The sequence below is a fragment of the Pectinophora gossypiella genome, chromosome 13 (assembly GCF_024362695.1).
Source record: "Pectinophora gossypiella chromosome 13, ilPecGoss1.1, whole genome shotgun sequence".
NCBI classification, from domain to species: domain Eukaryota; kingdom Metazoa; phylum Arthropoda; class Insecta; order Lepidoptera; family Gelechiidae; genus Pectinophora; species Pectinophora gossypiella.
In genome coordinates this window covers 1,805,422-1,830,696 of record NC_065416.1, presented here as the reverse complement: position 1 = coordinate 1,830,696, position 25,275 = coordinate 1,805,422, and the positions used below count along the sequence as shown (strand labels likewise).

The 25,275-nt window shown below is 37.8% G+C and overlaps 1 protein-coding gene across 2 annotated transcripts; it reads left to right on the top strand.

Moving 5' to 3' along the window:
* Window positions 1-348: 348 nt before the first annotated feature.
* On the top strand, window positions 349-25,166 carry LOC126371712 (ankyrin repeat domain-containing protein 13D). Of its 2 annotated transcripts, XM_050017038.1 has the most exons (13): window positions 349-596; window positions 3,704-3,845; window positions 4,425-4,595; window positions 5,569-5,712; window positions 6,267-6,447; window positions 7,233-7,455; window positions 7,911-8,099; window positions 8,457-8,574; window positions 9,090-9,237; window positions 11,505-11,616; window positions 12,676-12,779; window positions 14,558-14,749; window positions 15,553-25,166. In XM_050017038.1, coding segments are annotated over exons 1-13 (1,827 nt in total). In that variant the 5' UTR covers window positions 349-494; the 3' UTR covers window positions 15,554-25,166. The 2 variants fall into 2 exon arrangements, 1 of the variants encoding a protein (XP_049872995.1); XR_007567066.1 differs by lacking the exon at window positions 15,553-25,166 and having other exon boundaries at window positions 11,495-11,616; window positions 14,558-14,582.
* The last annotated feature ends 109 nt before the right edge of the window (window positions 25,167-25,275 follow it).

The following is a 25,275-nucleotide window of genomic DNA, read 5'->3' as shown; positions in this document are numbered from 1 at the left end:
ACGAAGCGAAAATAGGCAGATACACTTTGTTTATTGAATACTCCAATATAATAACACTCGCGAATGTCTTCCGACTAACTTAATGCGATCATTAACCACAAAACACCACTTCGTATTAATTATTTAGATTATTCAATGAAGAAAGCAACTGTCCCGTTCCCGCCTCCCGCCAAAAAGCCCCTAGGTAGGTACTCTAGCCAGAACAAGGACCTACTTTAAGTTAATGACATTATAGTTTACGTTTATAAAGTAAGCGAAAGAGATTTTTCTCTTTTGGCTGAATTACCAAATATCCATAGCGAGAAACTGAAAGTGAAAATAAAAAACTCATCATCGGCCGATGACATTTGTGGATAGCGTATCGGTGCAGATTTTCATTGTATTTTCAAATAATTCTCTTGGGAAAAGATTAAATTGTACTTATATAACGGGTTCTTTGTGTGTTATAGCGTATTGGTGTGTTATTGTGTAAGAATAACAGATGTTTTGATGCAATGGCTATGACTGCTGAAGAAGTTGCTCGCCGCTTTCCAATTCACTGGTTGGTGTGGAATAATGAGCACGAGGAGTTGAGGAACTGTTTTGAAAATAACAAGGTATATAATTCACCTTTTTTCTGTTTAATATCTCGCCTGCAAGGGTCGGAGGTTCTTTAAGTTTGACTTAAAAAAGAGACTTAAGTTTTCCTTTTAAATCTTTAATTTATGTCTTGAAACCTTCATATATTATCATCATAGTAATTTATGACTCATATTTACGCCCTAAAACGCGCCAAGTGTGATATTACTTCAGATAATGAGTCATTTATGGGTATTCTAATGGAAGGAGTAATAATATTTGTCTTAATAAATACAATAAAACACATTCATTTTTAAATCGCAAGTCTAGGAGAGACATTCATATAATATAGAGGATAATATACTTTTGTAGGTATATGTATACATAAAACATTACGTCTCCTTATCAAATAAAGTACAATCAGACAGGCTATGCTTTGATTGATATCCTGCTTATCAGAATATGTTATCAACATTGTATTGAAAACCTTTTTCCCTTAGTACTTTTGTAACTTATCTCTGAACTAATGCATTTTGCCATACTCACTAGGGCCATAGAATAAAGAATAAATACTATGTATAGAATGAAGACTCCACTCTGGATCAATCCATATTGGGCACTGACTTCGTCCCCTCTGGTTCTTACTAAAGTCTTAAATTGTCATAAGCCACTAAAGAGTAAGGGGGAGAGCCCACATGGTAAAGAGATTTTTGTATGCAGTGTCTGGGGTGTGCTGTGGCCAAAATATGCCACAAGTAGGTAGGTATACCTATGCATCAGAGTTTGTCATTTAAAGTAAAAGAAGGAAGGAATGTTTAATCACTTTTTGTTACTTACAAGTTTATAAGTTTTTGTTACTTGCAGTCTACTTGTTTTCAGAAAAAAGCATTATTCTGATAAATAATAATAGTGTTACCGACAGAGGGATTGTGTCATCTAACATGATGGACTAATGTTATGGGCGATAGGCTGATCCCTTATCACCATAAGGTTCATCATATTCAGCTTACGACATCGTATCAACAGTGGCTGCAAGTTGTCTTTGATTACTTGTGGCTCTGCCCACCCCATTAGGGATTACGGGCGTGAGTTTATGTATGTATGTATGTAATAATAGTGTTATTTTTCAAAAATCTTCATTTAATTTTGGCTTTCTGTATACAACCTAAAAGCTTTTTTTTTTCTTGAGAATTTGATATATAAAAATAAAAAAACTTTATAGCATCAATATTGTGGTTGTTCTACAGCAAGTAGTTTCAAATATGACATAAAATACCATAAGCTTATGACTATATACAAATTGGGATGGTCAGAGGTACATCCATTGCAAGATGAACTAAGTTCCCACACCTCACTGAACTTTCTGTTAGATCAATAGGTGGTGAGCCGTACTGCCATCTATAAAGGTCGAGCCAACTGTGTTACTGAAAACTGCACTTAAGATAAATTAATAACTCACTGGTGCATGTCTGGTACCGGGGTTTGAACCGGCACTTGCCAATTGAGAAGCAGTTTTCTGTTAGACAAATGTGATAGGTGGCTGAAAAGAAGTCGTCAGAAAGAGTTCTATATATCTTGTCCTGTATATAAATATGTGACAAAAACAGATTTTATCTTTTAAGTTATATATATATAAGTTAGTTAGACACTAAGAATGTCGGTATTGAATAATCAATGAAGCCAAACAGTTGATGTTATGATACTAAAATAATCCCATTGTTTGAAGCCTTACAAGGTTTGTGAAGGTTGCTGTCCACTTGCCAAATTATTTGTGTGGTAGTTCACATTAGTTCCAACTGACCCTTAAATAGGATTGGGTTTTAAGAGGTATTTGGGCATGTTCTGTAAAAATGCGACAATTTGTTAGTTTCCTAAGCTCTAAAAAAATTATTCATTTCACAATCATTTATTTCGAACAATACAAGTATACACCACATAATTTATACACATAATAATAATAATTGTTAACAATGAATTATACAACAAACAATTAACAACAATAACAATTAATTTAACAATAATAAAAATTAATAACAACAACAATTAATTAACAATTATTTAATTTGTTAGTAAAAATGTACTTACTTGCTAGGTTAGTTAACAATCAAATTAAATATTAAAAATTAAAGTGTTAGTTACAATTATGAATTGTTGATTACTAAAATATTACAAGTACAAAACTATAAAAATATATATTTTTTGTGTATTTATTTACTTACTAATTATAATTTATTTACTAATTATAATTAAAAAAACATTAAGTTCGATATTTTATCACATTTTTCTATGACAACACTGTGTACGTTTTTAAACAAATTCCATGTAATACTCATAGTAATTTATGGTTTTGAAGTTTAGTCAATAGTAACTAATTTGACTCCACAATATTATTTCATAGAGGCGAAATTTTCTCTTGGCATGTATGCTGTGTATTTATGAGAATTTTCAGTAAGGTTTAAATAGGTTAGGTTTATTTAGATCTGCCTAAAAAGGATTCGACTTGGTAGATTTTGCACGGCAAATAAGCTTAAAACAAAAGATGTAATTGTTAAACATAAATAAGAATCAGAATAATTGATAATTGAAGATTTCATGTGCAGTTTTCACTAACACAGTTGGCTCGACCATTATAGACGGCGATACGGATCACCAACTATTACGTTGGTCTAACAGAAAGCTCAGTGAGGCGTGGGTACTTAGTTCATCTTGCTACGGATGTACCTCTGACCCCAACTGTGATATAGTCGCGAGCTTATGTATTTTTACAATAAAATACCAGATAATATTTTAAATTTGTCAGAAAATAAATTTAAAGCTCACGTGAAGCTTACTTTATGTAAAAAAGCTTATTATAAGATTAATGACTACCTAAATGATAAAAATGTCTGGTATTGAATGTGTTCCTCTAGTTATTAAATAACTTGTAATGTATATCCTCATTGGTTTTTAAAAGATGTGTTGCTGTTGCAGTTTCTTGTCATTTCTTCTCCTCAGCCATAACACCTTGCGAAATGACGTAAATTCAAAAATGTTACATTGACCTTCAACAAGTTTATCCATGATAATTACGTTGAATAAATGATTCTGATTTCTGATTTCTGAATGTAATAATTGACGATAAAAATATATTCAATATCTTTTCCAGTATACACCAGAGGAACTTGAGACTAAGGACACTAGAGGCCGCACCCCACTGCTGTTGGCCGTCACATTAGGTCATGTTGAATCGGTGCGTGCTCTAATAGATGCTGGTGCAGATGTTAACTGTGAAAAGGATGGATGGACTGGTGAGTTGATTGTTCTAGTATGATGTTATGGTATCTGGCGCAGTTTTTCACATTTAGGCTCTAAGGTAGCCCATTGTGCATACTGTAGTTGACTTTGTAGCCAACCTAATTTCTTTTTTTTTATATATTTATTTGAATAATTTATTGTCGACAGGATAATACAGAAAGACAATATGACAACAAGAATGTCTCTTTTCTTCGCAAGTTATTTCTAACAGAATTTCTTCCAATAGGACTGTAAGAGTGATTACTTAAGAGGTTTCCTTCCACAAACTCCAAAGCTTATGACACTTTTTCTTCTAAAAAATCTTTGTTCTTTCGTGTGAGACGTAAGTGCGATCACCGACGCCACGATCACGCCAAACTTTCCGGGTTATTATTGAGTTTAGCAAATTAAAAAGAGAACATATCTCATTCTTGTTTTCGTATATTCATGCATAGTGTGTATCTGTTTATATACAGAAAGCTCGGTGCAGCGTGGGTACTTTGTTCATCTCATGTACCTCTGCCTACCTTTGGGATATGGTCGTGAGTACATGTATGTATGTTACGTTGTATTCATGCATCTGTTCTTCACAGCGGTACAAGAAGCCACAGCGACTGGCAACGTGGAGCTACTGTCGCTGGTGTTGTCGACGCGTGACTACCAGCGTCACGTGGTCCGCTCGGGCGGCATCCCCGACCTGCTGAGGAGGCTCAGCCTCGCGCCGGACTTCTACGTCGAGATGAAGTGGGAATTCACCAGTTGGGGTATTTTATTTATTTAATATTTGAGACACAGAATCAGAATCAGAATCATTTATTCAACGTAATTATTATGGATAAACTTGTTGAAGGTCAATGTAACATTTTTGAATTTACGTCATTTCACAAGGTGTTATGGCTGAGGAGAAGAAATGACAAGAAACTGCAACAGCAACACATCTTTTAAATCAATGAGGGTACATTACAAGTTATTTAATAACTAGAGGAACACATTCAATACCAGACATTTTTATTATCATTTAGGTAATCATTAATCTTATAATGAGCTTTTTTACATAAAGTAAGCTTCACGTGAGCTTTAAATTTATTCTCTGACAAATTTAAAATATTATCTGGTATTTTATTGTAAAAACGTATACATAACCCCAAAAAAGATGAATTTAATTTACTTAATCTAGAATTTTGAACAACAATTTTATTTTTATTCCTTGTATTGTAAGTATGCCTTTCACAGTTTCTCGGAAGGAGAGATACATTTTTACGCACATACATAATGTATTCATAAATATATTGACTTGCGACCGTCAGTATATTTATTTCTTTAAACAGCTCCCTTAAAGAGTCCCGACAACGCAGATTATAAATAGCGCGAACTGCACTTTTTTGAATGATGAAAATAGTTTCTACATCAGCGGCGCGACACCGTCAACTCTTAAAAATCATACATAAATTTAAAACTTAAGCGCACTGAGAAATGTCTTAGGGATTTGAAACCGTGGCCTCCCGAGCTCGTGAGCCTAACGGTCAACCACTAGACCACGGAGGCCGTTACTCTGGTCTCGCCTAAAGGCCCATCACTGATCAGTCATCTATATCCTATTGAGCACATATTTTTAGCACGTCCCGTTACCCGTACCTATTCAAATCTTGCCTATTCTACGTTTGTGCTCTAGAGCCGAACACTCACCACTAGACGATGCTGGCTCTTGATTTTTAGCCAATACTTTATGTATTTCAGTGCCGCTAGTATCACGAATGTGTCCGTTCGACACGTACAAGGTGTACAAGCGCGGGGGCAACGTCCGCGTGGACACCACACTCGTCGGCTTCGAGAACAATCGCTGGCAGCGCGGCGACAGGACTTATATCTTTAGGGGACAAGGTAAATAGCCCTCACGTTAGAAGACTAAAGTAAACCAGAGCGGGGGTGAGGTAAACCTAGCCCAGCCGATGGTGGGGAGCGGAAAGTTATCGTTCTATACGTTCTGTATTGAAGGCTGTGCGCCATCTGTTTGATATGGGCGGAACTAGCAGCTGAACTAGTTGGGCCCACCATATACCGCTGGGAAACGTGAACGGGATTCTTAATTGTGTAATGTAAAGCTCAAATACTGCTCACGACACGACAGACCTAGACATACAGAGTGTAGGGGCCTGTTCAGCCCCTTTAGTTTTATTAGGACCATTTCCACTGCCCAAAAGGACAGCATTTTAAACTGTTAAGTCTCAAAATGTCAAGTTCCTAAATTGACGACATGTCACTCTCCCAAAACGACTACTTCCCAAATCGACTACTTTACCAACTGTGAGATCTGCAATACAGTGCTGTAATGTCACTTTGTGTGTATCACTCACCTTGTTGCCTCTTCCGCTTCATCTACAACCCGTGTGAAGGCAGCGTATTGTTAAAGTATTGAAGCAAGTTGCGGTCCGCAGGGCGGTCGGCCAGCCTGGTGGAGCTGGACCACGAGCTGGGCACCATGTGGTGCGAGTACCTGGAGCCGGCGCCGGCCGCGGCCCGCGCGCCGCCCGCGCCGCCGCCGCACGTGCTGGACGCGCGCCTCGCGCAGCCGCTCGCCATCAACTACCTCGACACCGACAAGATATGCTTCGAGAGGTGACTGCCACCACTATCACGTTGGTCTAACAGAAACCTGCTTCTCAAACGGAGGGCGCCGGTTTGAATCCTGGTCCCGGACTTGCACCAATGAGTTATTAATTTATCCTAAGTGCAGTTTTCAGTAACACAGTTGGCTCGACCATTATAGACGGCGATACGGCTCACCACCTATTGGTCTAACAGAAAGTTACGTGAGGTGTGGGGTACTTAGTACATCTTGCGAGGGTTGTACCTCGGACTACCCCAATTGGGTATAGTCGTGAGCTTATGTTATGTCTTTTTAGCCACATAGCTGCGATGTTGACTTTTTCGAATTGAAGACGACCTTCACGATTACACTTACCGCACCATTAATTTCTAAGTACGCTGCGACGAAACCCCATAGATGACTTCAGTCAATATTGTATTATCGCGCCAGCTGTAGAACATTTGTTGCGTACGTAGTAGTCACACCGACCTTGACCTATGGAGATGTTCCAGTAGTCTAATCACCTTAAACCTACGATGCTTGTCCGGATACACATTATGTGAAACCGAGCCATCAATGCAAATCTTTCTCCCCAGTCTACTCATCAGACTTCTTAGACTGGAACTTAGTCATTATTTACTGACCCACTTTTTCAACAACCCATCTCCCAACAGAAAACAAATACAAAAACAAATACAGGTTGTGAGAAGCTGCAGTAGTTTTAGGCGGATGAGACGTTCGTTATGTAAAAATTGACGATTCAAAGTGTAACTATGTTACCTACTGAATAAAGATATTTTTGAATTTGAATTAGAAACAAAAGCGGCATCTGGGGCTGGCGCCAAGACAAGACAGAGAATGTAAACGGCTACGAGTGCAAAGTCTTCGGGGCTAACAACGTGGAGCTGGTCTCCATGACGCGCTCCGAACACCTGCCGCGCGGGGAGAGGAGGCCGGAACCCCGCGCACCTCTAGCAGGGCTGCTGGCCATAGCTGACCGGGATCACGATGATCCACCAACCACACCCACGGAAACAGTAAGTAATCTTTCTAGCGTTATCCAATTTTTACAGGGAACCCTAACTCCTCTGAAGATTTAACAGATCCGGTTTATTTCAGAAGCGATACCCAATCTGACCTTCCAATATGAAGGGATAACCAGCAAGTAATAGGTATTTCCGAATACACATTCCTTGGGTATGTGTTTTTTCCTCATTGGTCTAGATGACTATGGATCCTATGAATGAGCTACGACTGAAGCTGTGAAGCTGGTTTCTATAACGCGCTTTCGAGCTGCTACGAGAAATCCTCCAGGTTTTCCCATAAATACAGTATTACTACTGGATTTTTGCAAATGAAGCGATTTCCCAAATTAACTCTTGATGGTGGTATGACAACTCTTGATGTAGCATTACTATTATATGCAAGGTTGTCAATATTTGGAATGGGATAACTTTTGGACGGATTAGTCTATATTATAATATAATTTCAGCAAGAAGACTCACCTCGCAGCAGTAGATCCAAAGAATCCAAAGAAGAGTTAGAGTTAGAACCTGTAACGTGGGAGCAGTACTTCTCGGAGTCCCCACTGGAGCGCGACATCGGCCGGCCCAAAGAGATCGCCACCAAGGTGCAGAAGTTCAAGGCTACGCTGTGGCTCTGTGAGGACTACCCCCTAGAGGTTGGTACATAAAATACAAGGTATCGGTGACACCGTAACGGAAACTTTGGGGGTTGATTCAGACCATAATTGATATCACTTGGCATTTTCTGTCGGATTATTGAACAATTTCGTGTCTTTTTTTAAATATTTTCAGTTCTATATTGTGCTTGCAAATTTGAATTTTATGAAGCATAAATACGAAATTTAAAAAATCTTGATTAGAATTCGAGAATACTGACGACTGCACACGGTTCGGCCAAGTTGACTCAATGTGCACACTCCTAGGGAACTAACACCAATGTTACGTTTTCTGAAGCCTACGGAATTCGAAAATAGTTTGCAACCTCGTAAAGTTGTGACTTTACTTTTCCACAGCTACAAGAGCAGATAATGCCAATCCTCGACCTGATGGCCGCGATATCATCACCACATTTCGCCAAGCTGAAGGACTTCGTGCAAATGCAACTGCCCGCCGGATTCCCTGTCAAAATTGGTAAGTTCACATGTTTAGCTGTTGAATCTCTTTCATTTAATTGAGAGTTTGTATAAAGCGAAAGTTTCTAGTTAAATCACATGGGCCAAATCAATTGAATCCGAAGTCTTTCTTCCTATGACGGATTCGCCATTGGACTAGTCGACAGGATGGTTCCTATATTTCCGTTTCCAGCAGTCTTTCACATAGACATATTTTATATTTTGTTTGTCAGGAACTTTCGTCTACTTCACTTTCAACGATAGGTCTTTCCAGATACATAATGTTTCATCAACACTAACGATAAATCTATAAGTCTTGACTACAGACCTTTCCATTTATGTAGATTTCGCCGTCAATCTTAAGTTAAACGATATTATACAAATACTCATATCTAGACACATGGGAGCGTGTCAAGCCAAGTTCAAGTAACAGAACTGGCGAGCAGCACCGTGTGTAATATTACATCTAATGTGCCAAGGCGTAATCTGAGTGGAATAAGACCGCGGAATGAAATTCCTATTCAATATTTCCAGAAATCCCTCTCTTCCACGTGCTGAACGCGCGGATAACGTTTGGCAACATCTTCGCGACAGACACGCCCGTGCAGCACATCGAGTGTATACAGGAGGGAGACCGGCTCTCGTGTGTCGTCGACGATGCTTGCTTCGCTATCGGACGAGGGTGAGTACTTTACCCGGCTAAGTAGTGAACCAGCTTTATCTAAACTAGCGGAGTGCCGCATCATAGAGTGATATGATGGCCGTTTTTACATAATACATACATAAACTCGAGCCCGTAATCCCTAATAGGGTGGGCAGGGCCACAAGTAATCAAAGACAACTTGCAGCCAGTGTTGATACGAAGTCCTAAGATGTAGTTAACATAGCGACGAACATTTCAAGGATTAGATCCCTTAACAACTATCTTGTAAAAGTCAACCATGAAATTGAAGCACGCGTTTCCTTTTCGAAATGTTTTTTTTGTTCTATTCTTCTTCTATCGGGTTGTGAGGTGGATTACCGATCCCATCAAACCTGGTGCTAGGGTTACTACTGAGCCGCCAAAGGTCCCTGACATGGCTCATGTCCACCAGCACATTAACGTCCCCACTGCTGGGGCACGGGCCATCCCTATGAATGGATAGGGAGATCGGGCCTTAAACCACCACGCGGGCCCAGTGCGGATTGATGGTTATTAACGACTGATAATGCAGCTGGGACCAACGGCTTAACGTGCTTTCCGAAGCACGAAGGAGCTCGAGATGAAAACTTTTTTTGTGGTCACCCATCCTATGACCGGTCTTTGTGAAAGTTGCTTAACTTCAACAATCGCAGACCGAGCGCGTTAACCGTTGCGCCACTGAGCTCCTCATAAGTAAATAAGAAGGTTTAACGCAGGCAACTCTGTAGAACGCCATCTATATTTTTTTGGCAACGTATCCTGGAAAGTCCCTCATTGCTATAAACAAATACTTCTGTAAACAATATTTACATTAAAGTCCGTTCAAGAATGATCTTCATAAAAGGTAAACAAATATGGCTGCCGATATTTTTTATCTGTGTCAAACTGCATACTACTGAAGTGCTGAATTGATTTTAGCTCAAGTTATTTTATCAAAATGAACTGACTCTCTTGGGTTGTTTGAATCTTTTGTATGATATATTAAAAGATATATTGTATGTTTGTTTGTGGTTACACTAACTCACTTGAAAGTCATTTTTTCTGCTCAAGTCGGCTTATTAAGTACAGTACACTCACTTAAGTTATTCACGGAACTGACTCGTTATTCTGACTGCAAATTGACAGCAAGCCACAGATTAACAAGAATTTATGATGTCAACTTTTTTGTGAGTTTTTGTTTGATTTTTGTTTTTACGTGAAAAAATGTGTTTTTAATAATTATTTTACATTAATTTCGCATTGAGCTAAGAAATCATACATCTATTGCGCGCTACGGATGTTATTAGAAGAATACTTTGCGTAGTTTAGGTGAAATTCGAACATTCTTTGTAGTAACAGGTTTGTTTACCTTTTATGAAGATCATTCTTGAACGGACTATACTATATATATTATGTAATAATAAATACTTGTGTCGATTCTGGCAGACCGAACTTAATTTTACGTGTAGTTTGACAATTCTAAAACTAGCTCTATGTCATAGAATAAAGAATAATGCTGCGTATAGAACGGTAACTCTATCCCGCAGTAATTCGTATCGCCAAGCTAGATGTATCTCACTCCCTCTGGTTTTTACTTTAGTGTAAATTGCTGTGAGCCGCTAAAGAGTAAGGCGCGCGCCAATTATCTCGCTCGCACTTACGTGGTAAAGCAGCACACGGTAAGAATGTGATTTTTGTATGGTGTGTCCGGTGCGTGGCTATTATCTTTCTTGCACTAAGCGCAAGTGAAGTACGACATTGCTATTACAACTGGCAAATATCATAAAAATAAGTTTGTGACCGACACAATTGGCGCACTATGTCTTGGCTAAAATATAAAATTACATAACAAATACTTTATTGCACAAACAGGTAACAGAAAATACAAAACAAAATAGAAATAGAAAGAGGCTTTATTGCAAAGTAGCAATCTCTTCCAGGCATGGGCGGATCCAAGGGGGATCCTCTGGTCACTGGGGTCATGACCCAGATTGGGTCATGGGTGACCACTGCAATTTTATCTAATTCTCTACGGAGCTAGGTTGTCCTGCCTTGCTAGTGCGTCCGAATATCACAGTTCAGTTTATACTTCTTGAAAATAAGTGTAACTTTTTTGACAACATGAACTGTAAGTATCACTAAATGTCAAATATGTTAGTGCGACAGAGTCCTAAAGTGGGTACAATACATAGCTCATGACTGTACAATAAGTCACGTCAAAAAAAAAATAACGTTAATGTGTGCGAGTGCGATAAAGTAGCGAGTGTATATACTGTAGTTTCACGCAGGTATCGCGCGGCCGGCGGCGCGGACGCTCGCGTGTGCGCCGACGACGAAGAAGGTCTGCTCCAGTACGCCATCCAGCAGAGCCTCATGGAAGCAGGCACTCACGATGACCAGGTACGTCATGAATTTAAACCTTAAGTAACAAAAGATAAATTGTTGACTGCATGTTCGGGATCAGGGTCTTGGGTCAAATGAAAACTCTTTCGAATTCCAAGCGTGTTTATTCGCACTGAAAACCTTCTCACGCGCCCTCTAGTGGCGCGGGGAGTCTTCCGGGCTCTTGGAGCCCCTGCAGAAGCTGCTGGCGCGGCTGGTTGCTACCAGCCGGGGTTGGGGTGCCTTGTTGGCGCGGGTTGATGTACCTTCACGGTACTGGGTGGCCTTTCTGCGGCTTAGTTGCTGCGATGGCCTGTCTGTGGCTTGGAGGTAGGGACCTCACTGGACGAGCTCTCTGGGTAGAGCTCGTGAAGCGGCGCAACGTGTTTATTCGGCCCACCTTAAGTACTGTTTTTGGGTTCACAACTAGCTCGGCATTGAGTGTTATCTACATTTGCCTTCCTACTCTAACACTAGTGACGTCTCGCTCTAATAGTACTTCCTCGCTCCGTCCCTTTCTAGCGGCGCCGTCTCGCTCTAGCACGGCGTCCGCGACAATAAGTATGGAACTAAATCCGTGTTAGTTTCGTTACATATTATCTTCTGGTTTAAAAAAGTTACGAGGTAATAAAATATGACAGTTACAAAAATTGGAAATGGAACAACATAAATCTGAAAACAAATGTATTGGAAAATAAAGCCTAAGAGTATTACAATTATATAAAATAGCTACGAAGAATAATGCGAGTTAGATTCTATTTGTCGAAAACGAAGCAAGACATATCGCTCTTGCTTTGATGGTGCCGTAATTATTTGTATGTACTATGTATTTATATACTATTTTTTTGTTTTTGTACACTTTGTGCCTTCCCACTGTTGTTGCCCTCTCACGGCATGCGGGGTTGGCTGGAAGAGATCTCTTTTAGATATAAGTCCACCTATTGTACCTATTTTGTTTTTTGTCATTAGTCATGTATTAAATGTGTATAATAAAGAGTAAATCTACATGAAGAAGGAGTATACAACAATTTCAGCTATTGTATTTTACAACGTGTAATATGACAAGCGTGTGCGCAGGTGGACGTGTGGGAGGCGCTGCGGGGCGCGCGGCCCAGCACGCCGCAGCCGCGCCGCGACCACGAGCCGCAGCTGCTGGCGCACGAGGAGCGCCAGCTGCAGAGGTCAGTCGCACTGCGCCCATAACGTACAATAATACTAGCTGTGGAACGGCAACTCTCCGCTCCCCACCAGCGGCTGAGCTAGGTTTACCTCACCCCCCCTCGATCTTACTATAACCTTCAGTCGTATGAGCGTCAGATGTCACACACACAGGTGCGCGTATACGATAACGTCAATGTATAGAGATATTTTCTACGACTCGCCGCTGCTGAACCGCTGGGTGCGATTGCACGCAGTTCCATATAGCTTATGTAGCTTATGATGTTGTCGTCTTTCGAACCTGTTACTAATACTAGGTTAAGCGTTCTGTTACTTACATAATATGAACTATATGTAATAAATATTTTGAATTAGAATTTGAAATGAAAAATTATGTTTTCACAGACGTTCAGCGAGATTTTAATGCTAGCTGTACACAGTTTTATTATTTCACAAAAGACGCTATGGAATTTTGTTTCAATATTTTCTTGCTAGTAGGAATTTTCATGATCCCAGGTTTATTTTTCAACATTCTTTCTGTTGACATTTTCGTTGTTTTTTTAACTTCGCTCAAGCGGTATATTGACACAATATATCGTCGCCTTAGTGATAACTAGGTAAGCGCCTTTATATTTTTCTATCACGTTGGTCTGATAGAAAACTCGGTGAGGTGTGGATACTTAGTTCATCTTGCGATGGATGTACGATCACGAGTACTAATATGTATACTTTTTGAAACCATGTCACATTAACTTTTTTGACAAATTAAACCGTAAGTCTCATCAAATGTCAAATATGATAGTGCGACAGGGTTCTAAAGTGGGTACATGATATTGCTCACGACTGTATCCCTGACTACTCCAATTGGGATATATTGAGCTTATGTTAATGTGATTTTCTTCAACAAAGCCTCGATTTCTTTCAATAGTCTAGTTTCCAACTAGTCAAATCAGTTACTTTTTACTAAACGTCAAAACACGAAATCACCATGGAATTTGTTTGAAAAAGCACACTGTGGCATCATAGAAAAACGTGATAAAATGTCTAACTTATTATTACGTTTTACTTGTTTAAAATTCATAAAAAAGTTAAATAGAAAAAATAAAATGTTTTTCGTTAGTTTTAGATGTGTCTTTATTTAGTAAATCAGAATTTCATAATTTATCTTGAACGTAGTCCACTACCCAAGTAATTTCATTCCGGGTACAAATAACCTGGATTGAAACAAGCGTGTCTATATCGAGGTTTTGTTACCAAAAATCACATCCGAATGTAATTTTTCAAAAAGGCGCTTACGACGTTTTTACTATAACGCGGCGGTAGAGAGTATTTGTTATTAACTATATTACATACTAAATGAATAATTTATCTACATCTTTACTAATATTAGCGTTGCCGAATACTCGATTGTCGATTAACCGATATGCAGTCGATTATCGGGTAACACTAACTAATATTATATAGGGGATTTGTATTTTTGTTTGTAATGAACAAACTAAATAACTAATTAACCGATTTCAAAAAAGTCATTAGATTACATTATCCCTGAGTAACATAGGCTATATTTAGCTCTAGAAAAAATTACGGAGCTCCACTGAAATTTACTCTTAAAATAAACGTCTACACGTGCGAAGTCGACCGCTAGAAATGTATAATTAATTAATTAATTTATTTATTTTTCGGAAAACCATCAGCTACTTTAAACATTATAGTACATATAAAAATATATAGGATACCGACCAGCCAATTATTAGTAATATAAGCTAGATCACAAGTAGTCTGACAGCTAGTGTCCCCACAGAGCGATAGAGGCGTCTCTCGCCGCGATGTCGCTGCCGCCGCCGGAGCCCGAGGACCCCGAGACGGAGGCGGAGCGCGAGCTAGCAGAGGCGCTCGCCATCAGCGCTCGCGAACAAGCTCGCATCGAACAGCAGCTGGCTAGCGAGCAGAGGGCGCTCGACGAGGCGCTGCGGCTCTCGCTGCTGGATAAGTGGTAATACTTTATGTATTTATGAGTGTATGTATGGGTCAGAAATCAAAATCATTTATTCAACTTAATTATCATAGATAAACTTGCTGCATTATGAGTTATGTATGAAAGTATGTAGGAGTGTATATAAGAGTGTATGTGTGAGTGTATGGGTGAGTGTATGTGTGAGTGTATGTTTGAGTGTATGTGTGAGTGTGTGTATGAGTGTATGTATCAGTGTATGCATGAGTGTATGTATGAGTGTATGTATGAGTAAATGTATGAGTGTATTTATGAGTGCATGTATGAGTGTATGTGTGAGTGCATGTATGAGTGTATGTGTGAGTGCATGTATGAGTGTATCTATGAGTGTGTAGCTCACTATCAGTGCTCGGTGAGTTAGACGTAGTAATCACGGCACGGAGAATCGACAGCTTAAAAATGGTGAATCATGTCACTCTTTAAAAAAAACCCTTTATAAAATAAAGTTCGACATCCTAAAATAGAATAAAGAATAATAGTGCGTATAGAACGGTAACTTCGTCCCGCACCAATTCGTATCGTAGCGCCGAGCTAGATTTACCTCACCCCCTCTGGGTTTTACTTTAGTTTAAATGTAAGAGGGAGCGCGGACTATCCAGCGGAAGGCGACACACGATATGAATGAGTGTTTTGTGTAAAGAGTCTGGGGTGATTCTAAGATGAGCAATTTAGACTGTGCACTGATATCATCGGATTAGTTTCTCCTTTTCTATCTCCCTCCTCTCTTTTTGTTTTTATAATCCAAATACGAGTATGAAATACTGACATATAATTTCTCATTTCAGATCTCATCTGAATCAGTATAGTTTAAAGTGTCCACCAAAAGAAGACTACGCCTATATTGTAATAATATAAATTAGGACATAATTACATTTTCCACTTTAGTGACCCTATTAAATATTTATTCTACGTTATTATATTATGTAATATTATGTAGGTAGATACATGGTATAATAAAACAAGGTATGCTCAATCCTATGAAAACCTGCCATTGCTAGCTATCTGATGACGTAATGAGTGAGTGTTACCATTAAATTGGCATCTCCAACATTCCAAGGATATAAATTTTAGTATTGAAAGTTAAGCGAATTACTGATTAACGTACTTAATTACTATCACATGACACATATATAAAATTAATTAAAACTGTAAGTATTTTTTTTACTAAAAGTTCAAAGCCTTGCAAAGTAAATTAAAAACGTTAGTCGTGACGTCAGCGCGACTAACCTTAAAATGTTAGCTGTCATTTTGAGCATACGTTGTTCTATTATACCATAGGTAGATGTATTAGATATAATAAGTACGGAAAGACACAAATAAATAGTTCCAATGACCATAGATATGTGCATAGATAAACAATCATTTTGGGCACTAAGTCAAAGTGCCGGCCAGAAAAAGTGCCAGAATTGATAATTTTTTTACTAAGCCTCGTATTAGATTCGGCACATTTTTTTCTCTTGTTGGCCCTTCGAACTAACGTACCCAAATTAGATACGAATGACAAGCTTTCTTTAGGAGTTTGTAAAATGTTTTTGCGTGGCCCTTTTGCGAAGAAACGCCATTGCGAAATTTGAGGTTAGTTAAGATTTTGTACCCTTATTCGTCTCTTGTACAGTGCGCTGAAGATATGAAAATTACAATATAAAAAACAAACATTCCTACGTAAATAAAAAGGCATACAGGGTGCTAGTGACACCGTAACGAAAACTTTAGGCGATAATTCAATTATTTTCAGTTTGTTTATACCAAGTGGAATTTCCTGTCGGAAAATTCATTAGAAATTGTGCTTTAAGCTGCATAGAACCCAAATTTAAAATAAAAGTGACAAATTATTAAAAATCATCAATGTACCAACAACATTGCACGTACCTACGTACATAGTCTAACGACTATTCGCGTTGTTCGATTTACATCGCGGCGCAGCAAAAGCTCAAAATCTTAATTAAATATTTCCGACAAGAAAATCACCAACCATAATTTTTAGTACAATTAAATAGAAGTTCTATTTTTTTTTTCGTTAAGGTGTCACCAACACGCTGTATAATGGTGCCGACACTACCAGGTACAAATTTAGTTTTATTTTAGTAGAACAGTTCTAAAACTCTCTCTTTCTCTTTCGTGCACTTGTCGTAAGAGAAGGAGGACACGATTTTTCAAAGTTCTCAATTTAAAATTGCATTGTGGTATATTAGAATCGGTAGCATTGTCACACTATGTGTAGCATTAATAAACTAATCTCAGTTTTGAGACTGCCCTCAAGATCATGTCAATGTGACATTTCTTATATAAAAACAGGGCTTGAGCATGGTCTTGAGGGCAGTCTCAGCTGAGATTAGTTTTACCTTCCTAAGATTTTCAAAACCATCAGTTCATGTCAATCAGAATATTGTCTATAGGTAAAGTCCATCAGTGTATGAGGGTACAATGTAATGGTAGTGAGAACTTTATAGGATGTAACTTATTTGAAGACATGTGCTGACTAGTCGAGAAAGCCCACTAGTTGGCAAAAAAGCGTACTATAAACTGAAACGGTCTTTGCCTTGACAGTTCAAACTGAATATTGAGCCGATTAGTCGGCTTTCTGGGACCGACTAGTCGGCTAGTCGGTGAAATCGGTAGTCGGCACACGTCCGCTTATTTGTTCATATTTACAACTTTAGTTTAAAAATAGCAAAGAAATGAATCTTACTGTCCTTATTATATTTAGACGCAATTTGATGCAATTAGTATTGATACGAGCGAGAGTCTTATTACAAAGTAATAAAACTGTATTTTAATGATAGGAAGGAATTGAATGCTGGCCAGTTTTCAATAGATTAGATATATTTTATAACGCTGCAAGGTGAAATTATAAAATGCTATATTATACTCGTATACTTCTCATCAAAAATAACACACTTCCGAAATGTTTGTTCATCAAAATACAACCAATACTGTTCTTTATTTTAACAAACGTAACATCTTAATTTGATGGAATGAACTTATAGTACCTACATAATTTAATATATATGTATTTACAAAACGGTTCCAACGTTTTTAGACAAAATCCTTAGCGATTGTGAATCTGTTTCTTTACAGTATGTCAGTACAGTCATGAGCAATATCATGTACACACTTTATTCAAATTCAAATTCAAAAATATTTTTATTCAGTTGGTAACATAGTTACACTTTGAATCGTCAATTTTTACATAACGAACGTCTCATCCGCCTAAAACTACTGCAGCTTCTCACAACCTGTATACTCTGTATAGCCGGGGGAAAAGAAGCTGCAAGAAAAACCTCGGCACAGGGCCCTAGACGTTCTTTAAAAAAATAAAAATAAACATAAAATATTGGTATACAAATGAGTAATTTAGCTGCCTAATATCAGTTCTGAGACAGTTAATCCCATGCATTCATATCTTCTAAATAAATAATCACTAACTTTATAATAACCTTTTTTGTAAAGTTTTTGTTTAACTACTGTCTTAAAACAGTTGAAAGACAAATTCTGAATGTCAATGAATTTAGAACCCTGTCACACTATTATATTTGACATTTAATAAGACTTACGGTTTAATTTGTCAAAAAAGTTAATGTGACATGGTTGCAAAGTGTATACTTAGTGTGTTTAGTGTGTGTTGTAGTGTATACATTAACTTTTTAATGTGTATACACATATTAGTACTCGTGACCGCACATTACACTTACAGATTATAGAAACAAGGGAGATATGCCCTCAGCACATAAATTATACGAGTCCGCATGTCGCATGTTAATTCACGTCGGCGTGTGAAGCGGCCGGACCAACTCATTTCTGTCTGGACCGCTATATCGATTTACCCACCGTTCATTGCGTAGTAACACAAGTGCTAGTTGTAATCGCGCGATACCAAAGAAGCAATGAATGACGTGGAAAGTTTTATAATACGATCGTTGTCCCAGTTGAACATTTCGATTTGTGCATATTTCGGTGTAATAATTAATCTTGTGATATAATCAAGCCTGTAGCTTTATAAAATAGATCTATCTTGGCCCTGTATAGTATTATTTGTGTTGTATTGTACGTAACACAACTGATTTAATCGTTTTAAAGGACTACACTCAAAAAACCCAAAAATGATAATCGATCAACCTGAAAGTAGTTGTAATAATAAATACACACATAAACAGCCTATACAGAGTGTTAGTGACATCGTAACGAATACTGAGGATGATTCAGACCAAGATTTGGAGTTGATATCAAGTGGAATTTTCCATCGCAAAAGTATGACGACGGAAAATTCCATTTGATATCAACTTCGAATCATGGTCTGAATCACCCCCCTCAGTAAATTCAAATTCATAAATCTCTTTATTCAGTAGGTAATATAGTTACACTTTGAATCGTTAATTTTTACATAACGAACATCTCATCCGCCTAAAACTACTGCAGCTTCTCACAACCAGTATAGCCGGGGAATAGAAGCTGCAAGAAAAACCTCGGCACAGGGCCCTAGATGTTCTTTAAAAAAAAGTATTCATTATTATTGGTTTTTTTATCGTTGCGATGTCATTAACGCCCTGTATGCTTCCCACTGCTGGGCACAGGCCTCCCCTCAATCAACCGGAGGGGGTATGGAGCATACTCCACCACGCTGCTTCACTGCGGGTTGGTGGAGGTGTTTTTACGGTTAATAGCCGGGACCAACGGCTTAACGTGCCCTCCTAAGCACGGAATCATACTTTCAACGATTTAATAAATCATAACTAATCGATTGGCATAGGTGGCGTCGTGATCGGCGATTTTGGGTTTTTCGTCCACACATTTTGAGCATTGTCCTTTTATGTTAATTATAGTGTAAAAATATCTATCATAACTACTTTGCTCACTCAGTGCAATAAGTAATTTGTAGGCATGTATGCAGTTTCGTATTTTTATTCCTGTAATTAGTGTTGCCCGATAATCGACCGTATATCAATTAATAATCGATTATTTTGTAAGCCTCTAAATACCCTAAATATCGATATGCCTATCGATACTATCGATATTGAAAATTCTACAATTATATCGATACCGTTCATTATAAAATAATTGCAATACTATATTATATTGCAATATTGATTATATGGATAATGTTAATCGATAATATAGTCGTTTATATTGATCGATTATAATCGATATAATTGTAGAATTCCCAATATCGATAGTATCGAAAGGCATATCGATATTTAGATTATTTAGGGGTAAATAATCGATTAATTGACAATCGATAATTAGGCAACACTACCTGTAATATTAGGTGCATGGAGATTGCGTTATGTATGTGATTTATTATCCTTTTAAGGTCTGTATTATTTGACTAGACTGTATTGGGCTGGATTTCCCTTCGCGGTTTGGAAGATCAGACAGGCAGTTGCTTCTGGAAAAATCATCATAGTTTACCTAACCATAAGCGGATCCCGTGAGAAACGGTATAAAGTTAGGGAGATAATGGTGCTAATTCCTGTAAATACCATCTAATTTTATTTTAAGTTATATCTGTCATTTTCTTATCCGCCGAAAAGGAAAGGGACGGGTAATCGATAAGCATAAAATTTATGGAACACACGTCAATTTTAAGCACAAATCTAAACCAACCGTCTAAAAATTTTACATCAGTCAATAACCCGACACATTCATTTACTCATTCTTCCTAAAATTAAGAGCTGTGAATCATCCGTCCCTTTCCTTTTCGACGGATATGAAAATGACGGATATAACTTAAAATAAAATTAGGCGGTGTCTCCAGGAATCGGGGCCAATGTTTATAGACATTCTTTTTCGTAATGTGATTGACTTAAGTAGTATGAGTATTTGTTTTAATAATATCTGGATATTACCAGTCCATGTCCTCCTGCGGCCCGGATTTGTGGACACAATAGTTAAACAAATTGGATTCTAAAAGGACTTTGGACCTTAACCACTTTACAAATAAAAAAAATAATAATCCAGGGATGAACGTGGGTTTAAGTATTTGGCAGCCAAGCAAAATTTTATGCAATTTTATCATACAATTCGACTGAACTTTGTTTGGCTGTCAAATATTTAAACCCACGTTCATCCCTGGTTTATTTTTTATTTATACATTGTTTTAAGTTTACGCGGTTATTAACATAATTAAAGCATATAATGGCCCCGATTCCTGCAGACACCGCCTAATTTTATTTTAAGTTATATCCGTCATTTTCATATCCGTCGAAAAGGAAAGGGACGGATGATTCACAGCTCTTAATTTTAGGAAGAATGAGTAAATGAATGAATAACCCGGGCGAATCAAAAGGTACCTCGCTGGTATGCAATCCGTTTGACGTGCTGTCTACTTAACTGTGACGGGTTATTGACAGATGTAAAATTTCTAGACGGTTGGTTTAGATTTGTGCTTAAAATTGACGTGTGTTCCATTTATTTTATGCTTGTCGATTACCCGTCCCTTTCCTTTTCGGCGGATAAGAAAATGACAGATATAACTTAAAATAAAATTAGATGGTATTTACAGGAATTAGCACCAATAACGGGTTCTTACCGCGTTTAAATGGGGATATGAGTCATCCCGTGATCATGGCACTTGCAACAGTGTCGAAATATCGGGAGTCTCGTATCTCCATTCAAACGCGGTAAGAACCCGTTATTATGTGCTTTAATTATTTTTTATTTGTAAGGTGGTGTGACTTTAATATATTAGTCGTACTTCTCTTTTACTCTTGAGTTCCATAATGCTATGTCGCTTCGAGTGGAAGCGAGATAGCATTATGTTTCTTAAGTTCTCTGTCTACATTTTGGCATGGAGATTATTAAAACAAAACACTCATATTATTTATACACAATATTCCTTCCTCTGATTATTAAAATATATCTCCTTTCGGATTGTGATTATTTTATTATAATATTAATAATCTATAACTTTATCGACTTGCATATATCCGACATTGTGTGTAAAGATCTCTTTCATACCAAAATAAAATTTTAAGTATTTATTTTAAAAATCGTACCTATTTTTTTATCAGCTGATATGCAAAATTGTGGAAGTTGTTTTAAATCACAATAAGTCTTACCATACGATACGTGTATTATGGGTCATTTCAGTGTGGTTTTAAAAATACCTATCATATAAAGTGGGTGGACCGCTGGTAGTCGCAATTGATGGCGCGATGGTTAAGGCTGCACGCACACATTTCTCCTCCCGCTGGGTGGCTCTAATTAGTGATTTATGAGTCATTTTCTCTTTATAAATAAATATTTGTCTACTAACACTGGGATTAAGCACTATGTTAAGCCGTTGGTCCCAGTTACTACTTACTGATGTAAGTACGTAGTCGTTACATGAGCCATATCCTTTGGCGGCTCAATAGTAACCCTGACACCAGGGTTGATGAGGTTGGTAATCCACCTCACAACCCACACGATAGAAGAAGATGAAGTACTTATGTTACTTACATCTAAGGACAATAGTCTGAAAATAAAGATATTTGAATTTGACTGCGTTAGTGTTTCTAAAACCACACTGAGACAATGAGAGTAAAACTAGAAGCTCAAATGTAGGTGGCAGCACTGTTGAGTGTTCCTAAACTATGACAGTTCTCCACAGTGTCCATCTAAAATTCGTGATAAATTACTATAAAATGTGGAGCAACGTTCGTAATGGAATTTGTTTATTAAAAAAAAAATCATCTCGAGCTCCTCCGTGCTTCGGAAGGCACGTTAAGCCGTTGGCCCCGGCTGCATTAGCAGTCGTTAATAACCATCAATCCGCACTGGGCCCGCGTGATGGTTTAAGGCCCGATCTCCCTATCCATCCATAGGGAAGGCCCGTGCACCAGCAGTGGGGACGTTAATGGGCTGGTGATGATGTGGAGCAACGTGGATGTGTATCCCGTCTGAAAGACGAGATACGAAAAAGAAAAGCCATCAGTTAGAAAAAGGCAGTTTTGATTGAAAATAAGTTTTCTTTTTTCCAATCTTTAGGGAATAAAATATAACACTATGATTTGCAGTTAAATGCGTAAAGGGTTATACTAATTAAAACACATGATAACGGGTTCTTACCGCATTTAGAGCAGGGATATGAGACTCCCGATATTTCGACACTGTTGCAAGTGCCATGATCACGGGATGACTGATGAGAACCCGTTATAATGTGTTTTAATTATGATAATAACCGCGTAAACTTAAAACAAGGGTTTTACTGTAAAAATGTAAGCGAAACAATATGTTTGTTTACTCAAACAGTATGGGGAACTGTCAAAATTAAAGAACACTCAACAGTAGCGACACCTGATGGGAGGAAAAGACAGTTTTTAACCTAACTTGTGCTGTGTTTTGATTGCAAATAGTCGTTCCATTAATACAGCGCGTAAGTTGTACGTTAGGCGCTATCCTCTTCTGTGATTTCTACTATAAAACAAAGTTTACAACAAGGAGATACTTGTTTGTGATTGGTTACAAACTACTTACAATCAGCCAATCAGATACGCGTATTTCACTATAAATTAATGTTATAACCGTGCTGATTCCAACAGGTACCTAATTTTATTTTAAGTTATACCTGTCATTTTAACCGCCGAAATGGAAGAGACTTGTGACAGGTAAAAAAAAATATGGAACACACGTCGATTTTACCTTTCTAAAGTTTAACGTCAACATATAACCCGACACGATTAAGTTGACAGCACACGCGAAGCGGTTTTCATATTTCATTTACTCATTTTAAAATAATTTAGTTGTCAATCATCCGAATCTTTCCCATTCAGCGGACAAGAAAAGGACAAGTATAACTTAAAATAAAATTAAAAGCTGTACGCTGGTATCAGCACTATACTATTCCTAATTACGGTGTAAACTTGTAAATTGCTTGGGTATTTTGTACCTACACACACACACACACGCTTGTGAAGCCGTTTTTATGTGACTTATTGTATTGGTTTGTCTGAAGTAGCATTAACTACTTCGCCGGAATGTGATCCCTAATCCAAGGACTGCATATCGGTATCAAATATCTACATGGTACTAATCAAAATACGAGTACATTAATTATATACCACTTCAGTACAAATATTGTTTTAAGTTTACGCGGTTATTATCATAATTAAAGCACATAATAACGGGTTCTTACCGCGTTTAAATGGGGATATGAGACTCCCGATAACCCGGTAACGACCCGAGCGAACGCGAACGCGCGTGAACGCGGTAAGAACCCGTTATTATGTGCTTTAATTAGTACAAATATTGTTTAATATCTGTACTAAAATTGTATGTTACCCGAAAAGTTATGACGTCATACAGAAGAAATATGTACTTGTATCCATACCGGTATACAGTCTGGTGCAGCCACAAGAAAGTGGTTAGAAACGCCACAACAAAGAAATTCATATCAAAAAGCAATATTGCTATTTGACACTTTTTAACAATGCTTACTTAGTTTAAATATGACTTTTTAACCCCCCTGAAGACAACTAGTCTTACTTTTTGTGCGTTCTAGTTGAGCGAATGAATTTGCGTGCGATTTGATTTTAGACAAACAGCGCCCTCTATTGGCCGTCACGAAAACTGTTTATGATTACACCTTCGCTAGATGGCGCTAGTAGTAACTATTCAGAAAGAACTTGTGCAAATATTCGTTGCACATTTTGTCTTATTTTTTTATCTTAAGGCATAGACCTCGTATAGCAAATAGACAATCAATCTCTGTAAAAAAATGTCCGCGGCGCATCTTGTCACAAATTACGGCGTTTAACGAAACTACAACCGATATTGCACTTTATTTGAACAGCCATGACTACTTAATTTGAGGGAACGGACTTATACTATGTTCGTACATACATACATACATAAACTCACGCCCGTAATCCGTAATGGGGTGGGCAGAGCCACAAGTAATCAAAGACAACTTGCAGCCACTGTTGATACGATGTCGGAAGCTGGATATGATGAACCTTATGGTGATAAGGGATCAGCCTATCGCCCATAACATTAATCCATCATGTTAGAGGACACAATCCCTCTGTCGGTTTTTACGACATGCCCGGGAAGAAAAGCAGCTGAACGTTTTCTATGTTTTTTATTTGCTCCCAGAACAGCATAGAAGCACTATGTTCGTAACTTCATGTATACGTATTTACAACACTGTTCGGATTCTTTTTTAGAAAATCTCCTTAGCGAATGTGACTCTATTTGTATATACATCCGTCAGTGTCTAAATGTGATACAATCTAGAGATTTATTTTTAGTAATAAATAGATTAAAGTTCAAAATACCCAAGTACTATTTCTAAAGGTTATTGTATTAAGTAATTATAGCTGTACAAAGTTATTGAAGTATGTCTCCGATCCCAAGTGTACAACCCTTGAATTGTCTATAACAATTATAATGGAATATATTTCTGTATATTGATTTTTAAAAAGACTTTCATTTACTTCTTCAACTGCCTCTCCAACTCATTGTTGGGCTGTGTTGAACAATATTTTGGACGTCAATGTTGCCTAGTGAAGACGAGGCTTAACATTCTGATA

Bases quoted from the DNA above. Each gene is read 5' to 3' on its own strand.
- LOC126371712 (XM_050017038.1), top strand. From the start codon at position 495: ATGGCTATGACTGCTGAAGAAGTTGCTCGCCGCTTTCCAATTCACTGG. The intron at 8,100-8,456 runs GTTGGTACATAA...ACTTTTCCACAG, and splicing joins GTGAGGACTACCCCCTAGAG to CTACAAGAGCAGATAATGCC. The intron at 12,780-14,557 runs GTCAGTCGCACT...GTGTCCCCACAG, and splicing joins GAGGAGCGCCAGCTGCAGAG to AGCGATAGAGGCGTCTCTCG.